General features: G+C 32.2%; 1 protein-coding gene across 1 annotated transcript; it reads right to left on the bottom strand.

Moving 5' to 3' along the window:
• Positions 1 to 1409: 1409 nt before the first annotated feature.
• Positions 1410 to 20278, bottom strand: LOC123709627 (nardilysin-like). Its single transcript, XM_045661081.1, has 24 exons — positions 20044 to 20278; positions 19742 to 19946; positions 15152 to 15292; positions 14737 to 14905; positions 14044 to 14252; positions 13191 to 13361; positions 12478 to 12599; positions 12140 to 12260; positions 11764 to 11841; positions 11162 to 11302; positions 10715 to 10844; positions 9745 to 10003; positions 8328 to 8462; positions 7971 to 8019; positions 7337 to 7438; positions 7074 to 7207; positions 6710 to 6839; positions 6346 to 6450; positions 5646 to 5789; positions 5175 to 5311; positions 4545 to 4689; positions 4114 to 4176; positions 3150 to 3251; positions 1410 to 2611 (listed from the first exon to the last, which is right to left on the bottom strand). The coding sequence occupies exons 1-24, from the start codon at positions 20274 to 20276 to the stop codon at positions 2414 to 2416; spliced, it is 3423 nt and encodes a 1140-aa protein (XP_045517037.1). The 5' UTR covers positions 20277 to 20278; the 3' UTR covers positions 1410 to 2413.
• Between the last annotated feature and the right edge of the window lie 361 nt (positions 20279 to 20639).

The raw sequence follows: 20639 nt of genomic DNA, 5'->3' as shown, positions 1-20639 counted from the left end.
CCCCAACAAAAATATGACGAAATATCTGAGCATTAACAAAATTAAGTGGCTGTAGTAACAGAAAAGTATTATCGTATCGCGTATCGAACGTATCTCTGAGCGTCGAATAAATGCAACCTCAGCGTTATTATGTCGAACATTCCTGTAATATAAGAAAAGGGAACATTTGAAGGCGACGAAATTTTCCATTTATCACACACATTTATCGTACGGAAAGAATTAAATTTAATGAAACGATTATATTAAATCAGCGGTAAGATCTTTCTTCCTCTACATTGTGTCACTTGTTTTATCATAATTACCTTCCTTGATAAATTTTACTTAAGATTTTAATTTGTGATTATCAACTATTAAAAAACCAAAATATCTTGAGGAAAAAGCAATTATCAGAGGTGATAATATTTTGGACACATATGGACTTTATCTACAGGTCGTCCCAAACGTGCTATATTTAAACTATACTCTTTAGATACATTGAACAAAACTAAGAAAGCTTAGAGGAGAAAATATGTATTCCATAATAATTAACTTATAAATTACATAGATTTCTTTTTACTTTCTTGCCAATGATATTAATTTAAGTAGATTGTTAAAATTTATTTATTTATATATTTCTACAATAATCGTGACGAAACAAAATTATTAGTTATAGAATTAAATTGCAGTTTTATTCAAATTTAGTAATTACTTGCTTTACAGACACCGGCAAAGTTCTGGAGTGGGGGAAAGTTTGCGCATCGTACACAGTGCGGACACAAACGTCAACTGGTTTACCAATCACGCGATCGACACGTCACTCTCGTGTGTATACCAAGCCTACTAACACATAAACAAACTTCAATCTTTGTGTTTATTATAACTTCACGGAGCGCTCTCACTGCTCCGAGGATTTCTGAACGTTGACAGTATTACGGGTACGCGAAGACAGACGCCCCTACTCACCAATTCTTAAAAGGCCGTCAAAGCACTTTCGAGCCTTCTTATCGCTTAACATCCGATGAGGCTCCTGCCCGTTTTCTCCGTTATATAAAAATGCTACATCATCGGCGATTCAACTAATCTGTGCCTTTTTTATGTTACGTGCCAATTAATTATTATTTCCAAGTTATTTTACCATAACTCTATTAAGGCCATGTTTCATACGGATTCAAATCAACAACATTGTATTTTTTATACTGTCAAAATATATACATATATCTGTTTTTTCAGGTAGTGGCTAAGCTTTCACATTTCGATTTTCATTAGTCTTATATTGTAAACACACCTTTAATATTTAATACTGTTGTGGAGTTTGTATCGTCATCTTTGTTAACATAATAAAAATAAAGATGTGATATCTCTTTATTAAGTTACTATAATCACTTTATATGAAGAATGTCTTCCAATTAAATAATACAACATACTAATTTGTAAATTTTTAATTCAAAAAAACATAATATGTAATTATAAATAGAACATCATATTTTGTAGTCAAACAACTAAATATACAGACGCACTAATAGTAATACCAAATTTTTATTTAAATATTTTTTCGCCACACATGTGACGTCACCGACTGACACTGAGCCGTCAAATTTCCCAGTTGATATTTCTGTTACAGACGCTCTGATACTTTAAGTACGTAAATTACATAACAAAACCTAACACTAAATAGCGAAATGTACGAAGAATCGATCTCTAGATTTCATCATTAATTGTATCATTTTTTTTTATGATTGCTACATACATATGTAAATGGAAATATGTTATTAGTACTCAAAGGACGTAATAAAAGTATCTTTAGAGATTTCACTATGTTAAAAATTTATCTATCGGGACCCAGGAACTATTAAACTTTGGGGGCATCCATGTCAATATTATACAGCTCTTGTATCTAGATTAGTCAAAATGTCGTTATAATCCCATACGTCAAAACCGTATTTAACTTGACATTGTCATTTGTCCATAGAATTCGGGGCAACAACAACACTCTCTCACACAATATTTCTTACCAATACTTCACCAACTGTCAGTGCAAAAATTCCAAGATTCGAAAAATCGGTTCACACTAGTATATGGAGTTAGTGATTATTGCCTTTGGATTGTTGTATACAATATTATCTATATTTGATATCGGTATTAATCTATTACATGAATATTTAATAAAGGCCTCTATATATTATTATAAACAATTTAAGGCAAGCAAGTCTCGTTATTCATTAATTATTGCGCGCTACATTACTAATTACTTTGTATACAAATACGCAATCGTATGTGATCTCATATAGGCTGTATAAGTTTTATTGATACAGGCCTATACATATGTATATTGTATAGTATAATTATAATATAATAATTTGTATAGTAACGTTTCTATCTACACAAAAACAATAGCAAAATATAAATATACATTCCCAGTTCCCATATTTTTATGTTAGCATTGAGCTAATTCAACTCTCTGTACCGGAACAAAAGGCAGGTGTTGGTTAAATTCGTGAATATCTGTTATAAATTCTGTGTCATTCTCCGATGTGTCACCGACCGGTTGTGACGCGTCTAAGTATTCCAGGGAACTTTCTTTGACATTACTTTCAGTAATGTTACCGTCTTTGTTGGGGAGATGGCCCATTACCTAAAAAAAATAATACGTAAGTACCTTGTCTGTTGCCATAGTTACAATTTTTAAGAAAAATCCTCGATAGCACACAAGGTATGTTTGTCTAATTCACGATTAAAAAAAAAATCTTATTTAAAATAAAAAGTGTGGCATACAAAAAAGAATACGAGTTTTAAATTGCTTTGATATCATATCGCCCTAATTACAATTTATTTTTACACACGATGAACTCATATGTTCTCTACAAAATATTTACAAAAATCCACATTTTCTTTTTATATAGTTTTAATTTAACACATTATGTTGGAAATCCCGTTTATATTATAAACGCGAAAGTTTGTAAGTTTGTATGGATGGATGTTTGTTGCTCTTTCACGTTAAAAGCACTGAATGGGTTTTCATGAAACTGTACAATAATATAGCTCATACATCAGATTAACACAAAGACTACAATTTAGTAATTATATTCATAATTTGATATTCATAAATTTCAGAAACAGAGCGTATTATCAAAATTTATTTTTTCCTAAATAAAATATCTGCAAACACTCACTTGAACAGACAACTTTCTAAAGTGTGATCGGTTGCCCGTTGAGAAATTGTTTTCGATCCAACTCTTGATGTCCGATACCCTGACTTTCTCGATGGCGTCAGCCTGTGGACCAAGAATTAGATAAATATCTTCATTTCGAGGATTTTTTCTCAGATTACCCCATTTGGAATTTTACTTTCAGCTCAATTTTACCATAAGAAAAGATCGAGTTATCTTTAAATCTCTAACTCAGTTTTAATTATTATTATTAAGCCTTTATTGCTGTAAGTATAATACATTAACATTTACAAGTTACATTAAAAAAAACTTAATTCTAATACATAATTAAAACTTAATCTAATACATCACTTGACCCGTTTTGAGTAATCAGCGTGTCCTGTGACACAGGCATTCTCAAGTTTAGAAAATGTTTCAGAGATAATACCCAAGTCTAGCAGCCGTATGTGATCCATGGTAGGATACATAGCTTGAACACCTTTTTCTTAGCTACCATTGGGAAGTCTTTACTTTTAAGTCTTAATTAGAATTCGATAATTTCAATGAATAATCGTTTTAAAAGATTTAAACTCAAAGAGGCGACATTATTAGGGTAGATGTGACTTGTGATCAGTGTGACAGTGATCATACTTTTAGTGACAAACAATCGGGTAAAGCCGAGTTTGTAAACTAACACACATAGATATATCTTTTATTTCTAATTTTTTTTCCACCTTTTGAGTTTACACTATAATATACTTATAAAACTTGTGTCTTTTAAACAAGAAAGAAAGTTGACTTCGTTTTTATCAAAGGAATCCTGAATAGAGTTTATTGTATTTATTATTACACACGTACACGTATACGTGCTTACTTGACGCACAAGCCACGAAATTTTTTATACAAATATCGCGCCATTTTTAATTTTCGTGATTTATAGTCGATTATATCGCTAAAACAATAAGGCACACATTTATATAAAACTTACCTCACTAAATAATCTCTGAAACCGGTATTCGCCGCCTATGATTTCTCTCCAATTCCTTTCCACCTAAAATTTATGTTAATTATATTTAAAATACATTTAATTGCACATATTATGATAAATCAAAAGTTTTTTGATTGAACGCGCAATCGACACATGAAACTTCATGACTAGCGCCAAGCCCTAAATCAAGAATCTACGAATAAAAATAACTATACATAACGCTGGAATGAACTGTTAATGAATAAAATATCAAAACTTTTTACTATTTAATTTGAATCAAGAGATTTAAATATATAATTAGAAATTAATTACTATAAACGGCCGACAACGTACTTGTGAGCCTTCTGGCAATATGTGTCTATGGAGGTATGACTTCAAGTGAGTCACCTGAACTTTTGCCTTGTTATTAAAAAATATATATGTATATTTACCTCCTCCTTGAGTTCGTAGTCGGTGGTATGTTTGAGTTGGACCAGCGATTGTTTGACAGCAGACAGTGTCTTGTCGCTTAGCTTCCTCATGTCTCGGCTGAATTTCTTTAGGAACACCTCTACCCGAGTGTCAACGTGTGCCACACTGCCAATATCACATGCATATAAGTCAAACTAAAGAACTAATATCCTCCTCTTTTGAAATCGGATAACAACTCATCCTTGAATTTGTGTTTTTGGGGTTTATGTGCTCATCAGTATTCCTTAAGCTACTTACTGAACAATATCCAAACAAATACATTATACACACAAGCCACAAGCCAAATACATAAAGCACAACTGCGCAACAATTTTTACCTATTTATACTAAAAAATAAAACAAAACCAAAACATATATTTATAATCAATTCTAAGTTCTTAGTTCTTAGATGTATTGATAATTAAACCATACATTTAATATAAAGGAAGAATAATAAAGGTGTTTTTTTTTATTTATTTAAAATATAAGATCAACAATGTGTCAAGAAAAAAATAATAAATATGTGTGTGTCTGCTCAAAAGAATATTGAAAGGTGCAATCAGAAGTTAAATCATTCTCACATTCGTCAAATAGTCTATGCTTGTGTGTACCTGAATTTATCCCTCTGCGCATTGACTGTGACGGAGTAGCCAAGAACCCCGAAGGTATACCGTAACATGCAGAATACGCTGTAACCCAATTGCTCCTTTGTGCGTAGGACATCGAAGACCGGCTCTTCCATCAGCATCTAGGCAAAATAATTTAATGACTATAACGTATAATTCAGGTACGTCATAATAATTAACACGCTCATTTTTTTAACACAAATTCACGACCACGACTGCTCAAGAGCACCTCAAATGTCGATATAAAAATATGAAATAATTTCGCGTTGTTAATAGTAGAGCAGTATAAGGTACATCGTACGCAAAGCCTATTTATTTGTATGTAGTTCTTTACGTACGTACGCAACGTACAACCTCAATAAGAAAAAAATGTTTAGCCACGTTCATGCGTTGGTAAGGGAGGACAGTAGAGGAACAAGGTCAAAATATTGATACATATTATAGAGACGTTAATACCATAAGCACTTCAAGTGTGGCCGTATCTTTGATGTTAGCCGCAGCACCCTGGTAGTAATTAGTAACTATACTGTTGGTAGAGGCCGGGTTTAGACTCATCACTCGGATCACTCGCTCGCCCAGTGGTAACTCGTGGACTTTAATCTGTAAAAAGAATTTGTATTATCTAAAAGGAAAATAATACGAAATTTTAATAGCCAACCAACCACGCATACAGATACATACAGATCTGTGGCCGTTAAGTTAAACAGAGTGTCTGTTCTGGAATGTCTATTCTCTCCTTAAGAAAGGACTCTGTTTCTTAAACTTACATCGAAGTTTTATATAAATTTAGAGATGTTTTACTTAAAATCACCTCGTAAATTTTAGGTAAACTTGAGTTATGTAATGAGGCAAGGTCTAGAACTGTTTACAGGAGATCTGAATTTATTTAACCAAGTGAGTGTTCCCTGAATATACTACAGGCTAAGATTCGTGACTTCTAAAAAGATCCTGGTAAAAGCCTTGGGAGTGTCTATTATGTTTGTACAGAGAAATAAAAAGTTAGTTTCAAGCCTTATAATAAAACGTGGACTTAAAGTACAGTCATAGTTCCGATACAAACAATGTTATTTCCATATAAAAATAAACATAATCACTTAAGTCCATGTACGTGCTATAGATGTCTTAGATCTTAGTAAAGAAGACGAACAAAACTTACTTCTGGTAATTCTTTTTCGGGCAGACCTGCCCATTTTATATTTTGAAGCACATTTTCCGATATTTTAATGGCATCTGTCCACGCCAAATTGCCTTGCATTAGCACCTGAAACAAAATGTATATATCTCATTAATGCAAAATCATTTAACATCACAGTACACTTATGAATATCAAAAAAAACAAACATTTCTAGTGTTTCTAAATTAAAAGTTGTCATTTTTCAAATCAAGTTAGCAGGGGGGTAAATGGACGAGAAGAGAGAAGGGAGAACTGTCAAGAAACTATACGTTAATTTTTTTTACAAGATACTTAAGTTTTAACCCTCTAGTCCGTCGTTAGTCAATGACAGACATATCATAAATACCTGTACGTATAACTTGTCTAGCAACCTATCAGTGAAGTCTTTTAGGTCATCCAAGGTTATATTTTGTATGACGATTGCCTTCTCCCGTGGCGACACGTATGGTTCCAGCAACACGTTCATTCTAACGTCCCTAAAAAACGTATATTTTTTCAACTGTCTCTATAAAATACAAATGGCTTGTGAAGATGGAAGAAATAAGGATTATTTAGGAACTGCAAATGTTCTTAAACAATAATACTACTATGAATTGTGCTTATGCATATAATAAATAGTGATATAAATACTATTTCTTGTAAATGCAGAAAATGCCTTTATATGATAAAAATTAAACATGTTTTGTTATCTATTTACACATAATACTTACTTGGCCAACTTGTGTGGTTTAATGAGTACGTTGTGATACGTACGCGCACGTACTTCACGCACGGCCTCAAACAACTCTAATGTTAAATTATCCGTATTTGTACGCATTTCACGAGTCACTAGTTCGACGAGAAGCTAGAAAATTTCGCAAAATATAAGTTGTAAATAAATAGCATGGACTGTCAATTAATCCAATTTAATTCGATCAAATCTAATAACTCTCTTGCTTTATGGACTTTTAAATAAATAATGTATAATACTTACATGTAAATTCTGACTGTAACCATTGACTTTTAGCGTTAGGCCTTTGTCTCCAACATATAAGGAATGGGAGAGATCAGCCATGTTGGCAGGGTACACTTCTTCCTGTTAAATTTAAAAATACCATCTTGTGAAAGTATGTTAGGCAAAGTTAATAAAGTAGTGCAGAAGAGCAGCCTAGTGGCCGTAGGACGATCCCCGGCTGTGCACCAATGGACTTTATTTCTACGTGATGTGCGCATTTAACATTCGCTCGAACGGTGAAGGAAACATCGTGAGGAAACCGTCTCGCCTTAGACCCAAAAAGTCGATGGCGTGCGTCAGGCACAGAAGGCTGATGACCTACTTGCCTATTAACAAATGATCATGAAACATACAGAAATCTGAGGGCCAGACCTAAAAATATTGTAGCACTATTGATTTATTTTTTATTAATGAAGTACCGTGCGACATTATTATATACCACAACTATAATTCACATATAAATATACTTTAAATAAAACCTTAAAGTGTTCCTATTATTAAGGCCCCTAATCAAAAAAGACATTCTTTATGTATATTTTTAATACTAACATATCAAAATGATATATTATTAAATTAATTATGTCTATGGGAAGAAAAGGCAGAATTTTCTTACCTTAAGGCCTTGTTGTAAAACATCAGTCCAAAGATCTAAAAGGCACGACCTGGAATGAATTCACTAAAAGGTTTTAATGTCAGCTCAGTTTTATTTTTATTTTACATATTTTATTTTTTACTTTTTGCACTCTTGCTAATTTTGGTACCATTTTTATGAGTTTTTTTTTTAACTAACCTATATCAATAGCTGAAATGCTAACTAAGACATTTCATTACTAAAAACTAAACTTATGTAACGCGTAAAGTGGTATCTTTTTCAACATATACTAAGAATAAATTAATATCATTTTTTTTAGATTTTAGACATTCTTAATGTGGTTATATTAAATTAGTAAATAGATGAAAAAAAACTCACTCCCTCGGCGACTTCAAGCTGAGTGGCGTTATGAAGTAGAAATAGAGTAATGCAGTCGGAAACCGGAACTTAAAATCTGGTTTGTACCATAACTCCATATGTCTGTTTTTACGTATTAAGTTAGGCTGGTCCAATCTGAAAGATTATACAGTTTATTTATTAAAATATTTTAATTGTTTACTATTTACAAATTGTTTAATAAATTACAATTTAAAATATTATATATATATATGAATCCCTATTTTCCTTGGTCACGGCTTCACGCGTGAACGGCTGGACCGATTTCGATAATTCTTTCTTTGTTTAGAAATTAAGAAAATAGCGCGGAATTTAAGAATACTTAACGACCATATTAAGTAATCATTAAAAGTAATGCTTCTATCGGAGTTATTACATTGATAAAATACATATAAAATAATTACAGTCCCTAATTGTTTGTGGCATTAATCTTGAAAATCCACGTTTTTCCCATGGCCAGTTATATGTCGCCTGTTCCCGTGTCGGAATACCAACAAAACTATTTATATACGCGCCAGAAAAACAAACAAAGTCGTATATGTCGGAATTGGCTCAGACATCAGAAGTAAAGCACGAAATACAATTTAATTAATAATTTGATCGATAAAAATAATAGCAGTGAGGGAGAGAGACAGTCGGTTAAGACTGCGGTCTGTGCGCCTCGACGCAAACAGAGAAATGCGTGCCGATACTTGTTTTTTGAATGCAATCTCGCTGTTGGCCTTAAGGGCCTTTACAGCTCAGCTAGGGCTGTTTTGGCGAGCGTAGCTCGGCCAGAATGGCGTTTTATCCCGCGGCTAGCGCAAGGGCGTCTCCTGTGAGACTCGAACCTCGGCTTGGGCCGTCGCGGGGTGGTCAATCGCCTGAAGGGCAGGACGGAAGCTCACTGGAGTGATCGAAGTGCGAAGAAAGGTCCTCGCCTTCCCCGGTGAAGGCGGTTTTTTACCCTAATTGTGTCTGAGAGACATCGTGCCGATACAGCGGCGATTCGGGTTTTTATAAACCCGAAACGTAGTGGGGCGATGACGTCACGTGCACGTGCCGCTAGCGCTCGATATCGCTGTCTTTTTTGTACCAACTACCTACCACCGCCGTCATATATCATAAATAATTTTTAGTTATTATACCAATTCGAAACCAATATTCATAGTTAAGACAGGACGTCTGTCGGGTCCGCTAGTTATTTCATAATTCTCTGTATACTTCGAGATAAATCTTAAGGTTCGTTGCAAGAAAGCTTGTGCGTGTTTTATGTTTGTAACTTGCTTTTGTGTTTTTGCAAGTACCAAACAATAATTTTATTTACGTATGATATATATAAAGAAAATCTTATTATAAAGCACGCGGCTTAATCTAAAAAACAGTGTGAATAAATGTACGAAAAAATATCGTAAATTACCTAAACTCCTGTACAGTAGCTATCAGATCACCTTCCTTAAGAATTTTAGAAGTTTTCGTAGTGCCTTCTATCTTCTTATTTATATCCTTTATTGAGCTTGTCATCAAATCGATTCCTAATCGTTCAGCTTCTTCTAAGTAAGGCAACGCTGGCGGTACTAAGCTAAAGTTGTCAGTTATGTAAATGTTTTTATCGGGCAGATGGAATTGCTTAAACGGCTTAACTGTTTGCCATCGGTGCATCCAGGTGGATGGGATTTCTGAAATTGATTAAACAATGTCTAATATGTTAGTTAGTTAGCTAGCTAGTTTTAAAAAAGAGGACATGTAAATTGCCACTGTCAATCTTGACGAAAGTAGTGATATTCACTTTAGAAATTAAAATATATATATATATATATATATATATATATACATATAACTGAAATTCGGTATTACTCTAAAGAACAACCTACAATCTAATCTTAATTAAACAACATTATACATTGCAATGTACTTTATAAAAAATATTGTTACCATGGTAACGAATACAAAACGCCCTGATCCGCGCTTCTGATCATACTTTATCATATAGTGAACCACATATATGATCTTTTTCCATAATTTATTTGTTTTTTGGCTTTAACATGTGTCATCGATATCACTAGATATTATAAATAACTATATCAATAATATTTCTACAATCATAATAATATATATGTACATAAATAATTATAATAATGCTCAGCCACAAAGCTCGAAGACGGCTGGACCAAAATCATTTTTTTTTATATTTATTCTATGAACTCTGACGAATGTTCTATAAAAAAAAACTCGTCTTCTTAAGTACTTAGGTTTTTATTATGGAAAAGCAAACAGTATTTATGGGGTAGCATAGTAAGTATTATAGTAACGTAAGCTTGTCTATAATCTAAAAAAACATGTTGTTGCCATTTTACGAAAATTATTGATTACATTTTAGTAAAACTTACCTTTCCTTTTATATTCTGTGCCGAACCACTTCTCTTTGGCATCGTATGGAATGGGTGTTGAGTGTTTGTTCGACAAAATCATTACATTAGCTTTATCCGGTGTCATACATTCCAATAATTCTGTTATACCCTGAAAATTATTAGAACATAACTGTATTTGTACACCGTCCATTTTGTGTCGAGCAGAAATACAAATTATTACATCAGTAGATCAAATAACATTAAAAAACCTTTTTATCCCTAAGCGCAACATCTTTATAATTAATTATTTTGAAGGCTTTTATTTCTGTGGATGCCCAAAACGATGTTTTCGTTCCTCGTCATCAATCAAACACAGAAGGTAACAAGGAGTGAAGAGAATACATATCATGCTTTTCTGGTAATTATAGAAAATTAAAAATCTTTATAATATATATATATATATATATACTTTAAATAAAATAGTACCTTTGGGTCATATTTATAGTAGAGGCGGTCTCCAGTAATATAGTGTTTTGGGGGTAGATTCTGCATATTTTCGGCCAGAGATTCCACATATTCCGCCGGTTGCGATTCCTCTTCGAAACGGAAACTTGTCTCTTCTATAGTCTGTAAATTGCATAAAAAAAGTTATAGTCACTCTCTTTTCGTAGCTGACTTACTAGAATAATAAATGGTAAATGCAGCAAATTTGGAACAAAATAGCAAAAAGGATTTAATTATAAGCATGTTTTCATCGCTGCATTTTAACGTATTCACCTCCATACCACGAGATATAGTCAAAATCACGAATGTTGTATGGCCAACATAAACGGAAGTCTGTAGGCTGTACGAAACGAAGGCACGAACAAATTATCGTGGAGTCTATAACAAGAGTACAGAATAACACTATTTTTTTTATTGGCATATTAACTCTATCCCGGGCGGCCATACTTCAAAGGTATAGACTTCTGAAATACTACATAACCATAATGAACTGATTTAATATCCAACTGGGTCGCTTCTTTGTTAAATTAAATAACACACATTTTGATATTAGAGGTCGTATTAACATAATTTAATTAACATACCTTAATTTCTTCAAATATCCGTTCCGAAGGACCAAGTTTTCTAAGCATATTTATATAAGAGAATATTGCTTCTAAAACCTACAACACATCAAAACATATTTAAATTTAAAAAAATACCATCGTTGAGAAAATTTACGAGACCATATACATATCTACAAATATAAAATGTTTAATCGAATTAAATAAAGTCAACACTCTGGATTGCATATCTTACAAAAAGACGTCTATGATTAAAGGTAAGTATTTATTTGCAATGACAGCGGTGGAATAGAAAATAGGATTTCAAAGACATCATCCTCTTAATGTCAACACATGAATTTTTTTTCTGACAATTTCTACGCATAAATAAAAAAAGATATGTATCAGAATAACGTACTTCGTCAATGTGATCTAATCCATCCTTTGTAAGTATAACTTGAGTTGAGAACAGACTGTATATTGAAGTATAGTCTATGCCACTTTCAGAGTTGCCAGTATAAATACCCAAAGCCCAAACTCTGTAAAAAATGTAAAATGTTATTATGTCAATAATAAAACAGTTGAGCGATTTTGAGTAGAACCTTGTTATTTGTTTCGATAGCTATTCAGCCATTAATGGACTTAATATTATGTACTAGTTTGTAATAATTTAATATGTTATTACAATTTTCTATTTGTAATAACATATTAAAAAAAAAAAACATTGTTTAATGTTAAATTAGTATGAGGACTTACTTTTTTCTAAGATACGACAGTAAACTGCCTTTCCCCTCGTGTCCTAAAAGATATGAAATATATTGATGCGGTTTCGATTCGTATTCCGTTATTAAAGATCGCATTAACCATGTCAATTGTACCTGAAAAATAATTTAAATAAGTTCTTAAAGGTAATTTAGGTTCTAATTGCCTATATTGAAACTATATACTAATTAAGTATTGACTTTTATTAACATAACTTTTACACATTTAAAGAAAACACTTTATAACGGACTGAAGCTATGTGATATTATAAACTTATAATTCTTTTACATAATTTAAATTATTCCCGTGCTTTTCAGCGTGCGTCACGGTGACTGAATACAAAAGGTGTTGAATGTCAAAAAATGTATCAGTATAGTAAAAAATAATTATAAGTTTATATTTAAAAAGTGTTTACTTTAAATATATACTAATTAAATTTAATCTCCGCTACCAAAATTCACTCCTTACGTATGGTAATAGTAAGACTGATCTCACATGCCATGATTAAAATTCATATTAATCCCACGGTTTCCTTTGCGAATACAGACGGTAACCATGGCAACAGCACGTTGTAAATTTCAAAATACATCATTCAAATTAGTACTACAACAATCTTGCTAATTAATTTTTAATTGTATATAATGTAAAGCAAAACACAAAGCTGTGTTGACGGAATTAACATTATTATATATATATATTACTCTCACCTCAGTTGTATCACTAACGGGTTTCACATAGTATATACTAGTAAAATCACTAGTGATATTATTGGGATTAAACAAGTGCTCCTTAAAATTATCTGACGGTAGATTATTGGTCGGAATTTGACCAAACGTCTTGGCCACTAGCCCCTCTAGGGATGAGAGGTCCATACGAGCCTAAAATAATATATATAATAAAACTCATCAAACCAGGTTCAGTTTTAAATGTACCGATGCATATTTAATTTAGAAAGTTATATGTTATATACAAGTATGTGAGTACCTTGCTACTTTATAAGGCTTTTAAATGTTGCAACAAAAAAAGGTTGTTCCTACCCAGTTATAGTCAACGTTCTTCAAACCATAAAAAAATGTGTGCGTTTACTAGTGCACACACGTAAGAATTAATTTCCGAAAAATGATCTATTATATGCAACTTTACAGAAATTGGTTTAATGAAGTTAAATTAGATAAAGTTTAAGAAAAGGCTTTTATCATAGACTTGAATACAAATAATACAATTATTTCATTTTACCTTATTACTGCTAAGATTATTACAAAATTTCATTCATTAATTGTAATTGTTATCATATATTTTTGTTATTAATGGCTTGGAATCTCTTCGAATCAACCGTGGTAGAGACAAGAAAAAGATGGCGCGTAACGAAAACATGTGACGCGTAACCGAAAAATGTAACGGCAAGTTTCTTTCCAATGCCGATAAAGAAGTTTCACTTCAAAAAGTTTGATGACATGGAATATTTAACGGCTAGTAGCAATTACGATTAGTACATTTTAATTAGAAAACGGAGGTAAGCTTATGAATATACCTTGAATCGAATTATTCAATAATACTTACTTGTACAGTAACAGTCATCCTATGCGCGCTGTAATGACGTCTTCGGAACTCGTGCGCAGCCTGATAGAGTTTGTCATCATCAGGTATATCCTCCTTCAGGCTCCGAAGGTTTCCCCAAGTGAAGGTCCTTGCTGGGTGACCCTCAGGAAACATACTTGACAGCAATTGGTCTTTACGATTGGAGTCGGATGGTGAAGCTATCGCAAATTCTGTGAAATATTAATAAGGTGTTTAAATATATGTATCTCTTTTATCAAAAAACCCTCACGTACAATATTCACGCTTACTCTATGCAATAGGTTTGAATGAAGACTTAGGGAAATTCATTTAATCATATTTATTTTTAATCACCAAAGCCTAAAATAATATATAGATTGTATAATAAAGTAGTTTTTACGCCTTGTAGAAGACGCTTGTTTCACGTTGCCGCGATCAACAAAGCGCAAAGTCGAAAGGTCTTATACGAATTACTGTTAAAAGCACGGCTAGGAATTCTTTACATAGTTACTAAATTTAGAGATAAATATATATAATATATTATTTAAACGATAAGAGATTAATAATAATAATAATAATATAAAAAAATTGGTACCTGAAAAAAATCTGATAGTAGAAGCCTGTCACTTGATAGTATGTGTACTCGATACAAACGACAAAATTGATTTGAAATTCTAATTCAAATCCCTCACTTACCAGATTCAATAGCCTCTCTTTCCCTTTGCATGGCTTCTTTCAACATCAGAGGGCTGACAAAGAACTGGCTGAACATATCCATCGCACTCGAAAGATGCTTCTCAGATATTTCAAAATAGAAGGTTGTAACTTCGCAGTCAGTTGACGCGTTGTCAGAACCACCTTTTTTCTGTAATTGTTTATTATTAATATGCTTAATCATAAGTATAACAGTTATTATAGCGCAAATTGACTTCATTAAAAAAATAAAAATTTCTAGCTTCGTATTTTTATTTACGGTTAATCGTTAAATTTGATTGAAGACTAAATGTCCGATGTACGATTAGTTTAGATGATTTATATTATAAATGCAACATCATGCAAAAATTCAATTCTAACCAACAAATAACTAAGTGTAGCTTTGGTTTACGATTACCTTGATAAAGGCGTCGAATTCATTTTCTTTTGGATACTTTTCACTTCCCATAAACACCATATGCTCGACGAAGTGCGCCAATCCTTGTATATCTGCAGGGTCACTGTAACTCCCCACACCTACGCAGAGGGCACAGGCAGCCTGCAAAGCATTTAGAATAAAATAACACGAGAATTAAATTTGGTCTTATTATTATTATTGTGTTGAGCAAACATACCCTACACTGAATACAAATAATTCTGATTATGTTGTTACATTAGAAAGGACTCTCATACTGAGTGACAGCTCGTATGCACAAATTTGGTGACGTTATTTTATTTGTATAATAAATTGATATTTAATTTTCATTATACAAATAAAATATACATATATACATTTTACTTTTTTTATAGATATATTGCATTAGCAACTTGTTTGTTTGTAGAACAGGGGGCAAACGGACAGGATGCGGCCGTGGGCCGGTGGGCCTAATGTTAAGTGATACCGCCGCCCATGGACACTCTTAATGTAAGAGGTCTCACGAGTGCGTTGCCGGCCTCTAAGGAGTGGATTTACTAATATTTTTTTACTGTAACGATTCCCTCTTAACCCAGGACCACTACGACAACGTATTCAATAAAATATATATATCTCCCACTTTATAACATAGTTTAATAACATATTATGTTTAATCAATCTTCGGGTAAGTGATACGTGATATAAATAATTGCAAGTAATTAATAATCTAGGCAAAGCTGCATACGTGACAATTAAAAAAATATATTTCGATTATTATACCTACATATGACCTACTCTACATATCGACACAACTGATATACTGCTAATCTATTTTATACACTAACTGGTTCACATAAGGGTTATTATTCCAAATAATCTTACAAAAGCCATTGGCATACCGTGTCAAGTGAAAGTTGTGTATAGAATATCTTGCAGTGTTTTCTAGATCGATATATTTTTTCATATGCTTTCTTCATATATTTAAATACGTTGTGTTTACAACCATATCTGGGCTAAATAAAAACGAAATAATTTACAAAACAGTAAAAATAAATGTTACGAGTGGGTCATTGCCATATTGGCTAATAAGAACTATTTATAACTATCAGTAGCTACAGGCAACAATCATACTTCCATTGGATAACATCAAACTCATTGTTAACTACCAAATATCATTTATTCATATAAGTATCACAATGTACACTTATGAACGTCAAAAAAGAAATACATATTAAATGCTTATAATTTTACATTTACTACCAGTTCTCAAATCAAGGGCGTAGAACGGACGAGAAGAACTGGCAATAAAATCTCCGTCACTGTTTTTAATTGCTAAGTTGTTTGTTTTACACAATGTTCCCAAGGAGCTGCAACCATTACACCATGTTCCTTATGAATTCTTAAGTAATTAATAGTTAATAAATAATAATAGAATAAATTTTAAACAAAGATTTGTCCTCTATTAGCAGCAGGCATGGTGAAATAGGAGCACGCACTTACATTCTCACACATACATGAATTCAAGTCCGACCACTCACCGCAAGTATCAGTTAATGAGATCCAGAAATCTTTTCTGTAGTTCCACAGAATAAGTATTTACTTATTAAAATATGACACATATTTGTGTTTATTGAAATTGTTTAAAAAAATTGTGCCCATAACTATTAAGGTTGATAGTCAGGGTGAGGTTCAGAAACAAGACGACGTATATGAAAAAGTTATTTTGATGTACGGGTTGATGTAAGACTGACGTCTTATCCCGAACTATAAGTGCTGTACGTCAAAATCCAGTACGTTTTTGGCATACTGGCTCATATGCGTTGAACCTCAACTCTGAATCTTACTACATGTATGGATTGTTGGACGAACATACGTAATAGTTTATCAGTTGTGTCCTAGAAGTGAAGCCACTAATTAATTATAAATGCAACTTAACATCTATTATGGTGCTTTCAAATCTAAAGTGTATTTCCCCTAATAAATTCAAAATAACTTACTAGCGTATGCCTGCAGTTGTATTTAATAAATAAGTTATGTATGTGCAAACATCCGAAAGGAAAACGATTAATGTTTTTTTTAAATAGGAAATTGGACCCATTAATTCTCATAAAAATAAATCAGTACAGCTACAATGTTTCTAGGTCTCATTTCTGTATTTTTTTCAAGATCATTTGTCAATATAATAGACAAGTAGGTGATCAGCCTTGTGCCTGACACACGCTGTCAACTTGGGAGTAAGGCCAGCCGATTTCCTCATTATTTTATGGCCTGCTTTTGTGAATCAGGATAGATGTTTACTATATATATTCTAATTAATGAATGTACTATACGCCTAATATTTAAAGAATGTTTTATCGCGTTTCTTCGTTTTCGAGAGTAATAAGAAGAAACATTTACAACCTATAGCACGTCTTTAATCGAGAAAAGATTAATGAAATGTAATTATTTATAGTATTTCTATTAACCTTTAAGCTTTGTACCAAATATTTTAAAGCAAATAAACGTCACTGACTTATCTCCAAGTAAATGTACTATTAATCTAGCTTAAGAATTTAGACGTGATCAGTGAGGCGTTATTATAATATCGTCAGCACTTTGTTAAATAATCGTTTCGGACCAATTCACTTATAGGTTCATAAACACGTAATACATTTTCCGTCAAGTTACTTTTTATATCGTACGCCACAAAGTATAGCTCCGTTACATTATACAATCAATTCGTGGCTCCTTTCATGGCGTAATTTTTAACGCAAAGCCCTACAATCTTGGGGACGCTCTCCCGTTTCAGTTGCCAACAAAAAAGACTTGCATCTGACCTATACTTTATTGGGTTTATACAGTCCTTTAAACAGAGATAACATAATAATTTACTGTCAGTCATATTTCTAGAATACCAAAGTTCAAAAATACAGTGTAAACTCTATATAACGACACTGATTTTATGTTGTTATAGAGTTCTCTTGTTTAATGGAAAGAATAGAAGCGTATAGATAATCCATGATTCCTACTTATTAGTCAACAACAACTCAACAACAGTCTACACGTGCAAGCAATCACAATTTATAAACAAAAGAACGAATTTCTTAGAAAGTTCGTATACATGATGCCGACAGTCGAGTTTATTGCGGGCTAGGATAATAAAGCGACAAAAGAACGTACACAGTTGCGCAGTTTTACTCATTTTAGGATCTTAAAAAGTACATTATTACTCAATTGTTGTCGTTATTGAGAGTGGGTGTAATGCTATGTACAGTACATCATTGTATGGAAGACAAGCTAAACCAACCAAAGCCAATTGATTTTTATGCTTTTGGAGTTCGTCGTTAAACCATGATGTTGCATGGAGTTTACACTGTATTTTAGTTTAAGCCTTAAGTTAGCCTTACAAGACATAAATATTAAAATATGGTTATATATATAATTTATAAAGTGCTTTGTAGTTACTAAGCTAACACTGCAGCATTATAAAACCACAAAAGCTTACAGAACTATATGCTATATTAGCTAATTTGTATATACTTTATTCTACCTTTCCTCTAAATGATCTACAAAATGAAATGAAATTATAATGTTGTCATGTATTAAAAGTTTTAATTATTAGATTACTTACATTAATAGTAACAGATCATGTTAAGAAGTGAAAGTTGCTAGTAGTATGTTTAATTATTGCTAACTAAAGCATGTGCTCTTTGTTTTTCAAGCTAACTTATAAATAAATAAAATAAATCAATGGCGCTACAACCTGTATCTGTTTCATGAACATTTGTAAATTGAATAGTAATAATAACTTATAAATAATAGAATGAAAACTTAAAAATTAATGTGTCTGTTGTTAATATTAAAAGGCAAAGTTTTTAGAAATCTGTTGGGTAGTCTAACTCAAAAAATATCATACTAAATAACTATAAACCTGTGGTTAAACATATTTAGAAAGCTTAAACATTTGTAATATTAGCTGCATTAAGAAATCATGACATGAACAGTACCTTATGAACATATATGAAAATTATTTTTTCTTTGAATTTTTTTAAAAATCATAAACAAATTATCTTACCACCTATTTATTTACATAGGATGAAGACCATAATTTCAGATAAATAAAAGTAAAATTTATGTGTGGAAATAGCCAGTAGGCAGTAATTTAGCAATTCTAACCAAATGCAAGGTCAGATCTAAGACCACAAGATTTAACAATAAACACTAATAATACAGCAAAGAAGTGTTAGGCAATAATCATCTAACTGTCTTTTGCCATGATAAGAGTTGCATGATGAAGTTTTGCAATATTTTTTTTTTAAATCTAGCAAATCGTACAAGGTACTACAGTCCGTTCTTTTCAGAATCAATTTCATCAATTCAATTGCAATTTTATTTACTAGACTACACAGTAACGAGCAAACTTAATTAGTCAATGCTATTAAGCAAATTCATATGATAATAATGTTTCTTATAAGAAAGAGTGTATTAATTGATGATGCAGGCTAAGTTAGGTCATGCCTGAATAAATGCCTATTCTCTATTTTATGAATAAATACTATATCACTCTGCTGCATTCTTAGTATTAAAACAAAGCTGCTAGGGTGAAGGTCTTACCAATTTTTCTTCATCAAATTCGCTACGTCTCTTAGTGTTATGTTGATCACTAGCTACAGACTGCACAGACCGTGCCCCATCACTATCAGAACCAGTTTGATCTGATTCGCTAGTTTCTTCTTCACTTGAACTGTTCTCATTATCAACAACTTTACTCGGATCTGATATAAGTAGAGCAGTTAAACCATTCTCAAGGCGAATTGTTCTAAAAAATATGATATTATTATTGTAATATAATGAAAAAAGCCTCCATTTTCTCTAAAATGTATAATTATTATAATGAATAGTAAAAGTTTACTTACTTGTAATGCTTTTTGTCCGACACAGATTTAATTGGTTCAGAGAGAACCTGCACTTTCTCCATATTGGGTATAAATCCCGGTTTTGATTTATTTCGAGGAACCTTATCGGATCGTATCCGATGAATTTTGTTGTAAATATTTCTTTTAGACATGTCTATAAAAATACGATTAGTCTGAAGAAAAATCGGTGTGTTTTGAACGAAATCAACGAATCTATACAGAAGTTTTGACATTAGCACGACATTTCTACTTTTAAATTCTTTGACACACGAAAACCTCTTTGTTAACTGTTATCGAAAAATGACAGATTTATAAACGTATTGCTAACTACAAAAATATGTTTTATTTAGAGTAGTTGGTTTTCGAATCGAATACGGGGTTGGATTTAGAATTACGTCGCCCGAATTTGATGAGATGAGACCGTGTCTCGGAGGACCTGACAGGACTTCGCACGATTTTTTTATAGTATTATAAGTCAATATTTTTGTATATTATAACATAAAGGCAATAAGTATAAAAATCATTAGTTTATACATTTCATTTCATCATTTGCTCTATCTATATTTTCATATAAAACTTAGCGACGATAGTAGACA

The sequence above is a fragment of the Pieris brassicae genome, chromosome 5, assembly GCF_905147105.1.
Source record: "Pieris brassicae chromosome 5, ilPieBrab1.1, whole genome shotgun sequence".
In the NCBI taxonomy this organism is placed as follows: Eukaryota; Metazoa; Arthropoda; class Insecta; order Lepidoptera; family Pieridae; genus Pieris; species Pieris brassicae.
Note: the sequence above shows the minus strand (reverse complement) of the source record. Positions and strands in the feature narration are given on the sequence as shown.

What these genes read in the sequence shown, in the direction of transcription:
- LOC123709627 (XM_045661081.1), bottom strand. Translation starts at nt 20,276, where the DNA reads ATGTCAAAACTTCTGTATAGATTCGTTGATTTCGTTCAAAACACACCG. An exon ending in GATTAGATCACATTGACGAA is followed by an intron (nt 11,842 to 12,139) that starts GTACGTTATTCT and finishes GATGTGTTGTAG; the next exon opens with GTTTTAGAAGCAATATTCTC. An exon ending in ACTATAAATATGACCCAAAG is followed by an intron (nt 10,845 to 11,161) that starts GTACTATTTTAT and finishes AATAATTTTCAG; the next exon opens with GGTATAACAGAATTATTGGA.